Source organism: Austrofundulus limnaeus, unplaced genomic scaffold, assembly GCF_001266775.1.
Source record: "Austrofundulus limnaeus strain Quisiro unplaced genomic scaffold, Austrofundulus_limnaeus-1.0 Scaffold318, whole genome shotgun sequence".
Taxonomy (NCBI): Eukaryota; Metazoa; Chordata; class Actinopteri; order Cyprinodontiformes; family Rivulidae; genus Austrofundulus; species Austrofundulus limnaeus.
The window spans coordinates 407,425-410,590 of NW_013952720.1; the positions used below are offsets into that span (position 1 = coordinate 407,425).

General features: G+C 39.9%; 1 protein-coding gene across 1 annotated transcript in view; it reads left to right on the forward strand.

Moving 5' to 3' along the window:
• Positions 1–3,166, forward strand: part of eif5 (eukaryotic translation initiation factor 5) — a gene marked incomplete at its 3' end in the record, with an annotated part of 8,001 nt that overhangs the window by 2,279 nt on the left and 2,556 nt on the right. Inside the window, 5 exon segments of the mRNA XM_014022084.1 lie at positions 726–1,005; positions 1,093–1,174; positions 2,083–2,255; positions 2,371–2,482; positions 2,563–2,693. Of these exon segments, the coding sequence (XP_013877538.1) occupies positions 934–1,005; positions 1,093–1,174; positions 2,083–2,255; positions 2,371–2,482; positions 2,563–2,693 (570 nt within the window).

Below are 3,166 nucleotides of genomic sequence, written 5' to 3' on the forward strand. Positions count from 1 at the left end.
CAAGTAGAATTTGCAACTGCAGCATAAATTAATAAAATAAATAAAAAAACAGAATCTTCAGCTTTTTTGATGAACTGCAGCTTCATCACTTACAAATAATTTTAACTTATATTTTTCATATCTTATAGCCATTTATGTTGTGATTTTAAAGGTTTTCATTTTCATATTCCTATATTACCAGCTTTAAAAGATGACAAATTATGACAGATTGTAAAATAATWATTTGAACGGCGCTCAGTGATTATAGCAGCTCCATCTGGACATCATCCCAGCCTGGTTGTTCCACTAATCTGACTCTAAAGTCACAGAATAAAGTTGTCTTTTGTGGTAAATGTGTAGTTTTACTTTTTTTTTTTCCCTAGCATGATTCAAGTTAAAATAAGTCTGAACGAACTTTGGGTCAAAAAGTTAAAGACTAATCTGCTGAAATGTTTCCTGGCTGCTGTGTAAATATTGCAGTAAGAACTTAATTTTTTAGGATTTAGAACCAAACTGTTTTAATTTAAATCATGTTAGACATTCTTAATCAGCTCATTGAACAGCAAAAATATAAAAATCTATTTTGAAACTTCACTTTTATTCTTGTCCCGATCATCAGTTAACACCTTAAAGATTGAGGTTATATAAGTGATACAATGTAAAATGTTTCCTTCCAGGATGTGTGTTGTCTGTTCTGCATTTATTCATTGCTGACGTTTGTCATGTTTGTTGTTGTTGTCTTGCAGAGCTGTTGCGCAGCCGTTGGAACCTGTGTGGTAGAACTCTAGCCTTCAAGCAAGGAGCTTGCGGCCACCGCGGCACGACGTTTTTCATGTCAGAGACCGAGCGCGCTTGCAGTCGTTTATGTCATCCCCTCTTTTCCAGACAGAAGATCCCGAAAAATCCCCAACCAAGATCCTCTTATCTTGCTGATAGTTCCGACATCCAGCCAGAATGTCTGTCAACGTCAACCGCAGCGTGTCAGACCAGTTCTACCGCTATAAGATGCCCCGTTTGATCGCTAAGGTGACGGTGTCAGTTTCAGATGTCAGAGCTGGAGGAACAGAGTCCTTGAACTGTGCTTTAATGTGTTTTTTCTTTATTTTCATTCAGGTTGAAGGCAAAGGGAATGGAATCAAGACAGTCATTGTCAACATGGTTGATGTTGCAAAGGCTCTGAACAGGCCTCCAACATGTGAGTCAGACCAGAGTCATCAGCTGGTGTTTCTTCATTAACATGAAAACAAGGTGGAGGGTTGGGTTTAAACTTATCTTTTAGTTTAAAGAAAGAAGCTGGATTTGAGTTTAGATGAAAGTAAAACTGTTTAGTTTGAGCCTGAGATGCATGCTGCAGTGTGAGGGACATAATTAAGACTAAGCAGGAGGTTATATCTAGTCCCAAGCCTGGTATTGATCTGATTAATGATAGGCTGGCACCGCTAACAGAGCAGCTTTATGTTTAATATTYATGTTTGATGTCAAGTTAAACAATAAATTCTGTTTAAGGTGCACCTGTCAGTGTTTGGTGCTTAAAAAGTTTGTCTAATAAAGTAGGTGAGCAGCCCAGGCATGCTGGTAACAATGTGTTGTTTTTCAGAGAGTTGTTTTTATAAGCCTGATTTAAAAAAAATAAAATAAAATTCAGCTCAGTGTTTGGCTAGTCATTAGCCTTGCCTGGATGCCTCTCTAACGCTAACTTATCCATGCTTGTCACTAACCTCTCTGATACTAACACCAGCTTATCCATGCTATACCCTAGCCATTCCAATGCTAACGCCTGCTTGTCCATGCTAGTTGCTAGCCTCTCCGATGCTAACTCAAATGAATAGTCTCCTTCTCATTTGCAGCTCCAGCTGYTCRGTTAGYRGTRTCRGCCTATCATTAATCAGATCAATAGCTGGTTAGGAATAGATATAGCCTCCTGCTACAAGGATGTAGCAACCCCTGGTTGTGCAATAGTCTTAATTTTGGTCCTSGYACTGCACCGTAGAGATGTTCTGTGGTGTGAGTAAACTCTGCAGGATCCTGTTCTTAATGAACACTTTCATGTTTACAAACCGACACAGTCAGCATTATTTATCTTCTCTCTGTTTCTCTCTGCAGACCCGACTAAGTTTTTCGGTTGTGAACTCGGCGCTCAGACCCAGTTTGATACCAAAAACGATCGTTACATCGTCAAYGGATCCCACGAGGCGAACAAGCTGCAGGACATGCTGGATGGGTTCATCAGAAAATTTGTGCTGTGTGCCGAGTGTGACAACCCTGAAACTGACCTGGTGAATGTTTACACACCGCACACCGCCTGGAAATAATCAGAATATTCAAATAAACAAGATTATTTTATTTTATAAGTGTGTTGACCTAAAGAGAAGTTCTGTTTGTTTCTCGCAGCATGTCAATCCCAAGAAACAAACCATTGGTACTTCCTGTAAGGCCTGTGGACACCGCGGCATGCTCGACACCAGACACAAACTCTGCACGTTCATCCTCAAAAACCCACCCGGTGAGTCTCTCTCTCTCTGTCTCTTTGAGTCGTTGTGTTGGCGGTGTCCGTGTTTAACCCCTCTGCCTCTCCGACCACAGAGAGCACGGAGAGCGGCTCTGTGTCCGTAAAGAAAGAGAAGGAGAAGAAGAACCGCAAGAAGGACAAGGAGAACGGTTCTGGCAGCAGCGAGGCCGGAAACCACGACAGCATCGACGCTCCTGAAGCTGTGGTGAGTTTCCTCACCGAGTCGTTAAAGGACCTGGACCACGATTAGTTGTAACATTATTATAACTTTATTTGATAAACATTTATTTTAGCTGTAAAGTAAAGACTGTAAAAATACTGTAGGCAGTTCAGTTTGGTAAATTTTTAAAAATATATTTTAACGGACGGAGCCATTTTATTTCGACACAAATCATTCTGGGTAAATGATGACGTGGATAGGTCCTCGGTGCGAGGCTGCTAGCGAACTATATCCACCCTGAAGGTTAATTTTGGACAAAATCTGATGATCGACTCTTTTAAATGAAACCAGAGAGCGTTGACAGAGAGAAGGTAGAAATGACTCTAAACTTAAACTTTTAGTTTAAAAATGATAAAAACTAAACATCCTACAGTATTTTTACAGTCTTTATTTTACAGTTAAAGTATGTTTATCAAATAAAGTATAATGTTACAACTAATCGGGGAAACCTTTAAAGA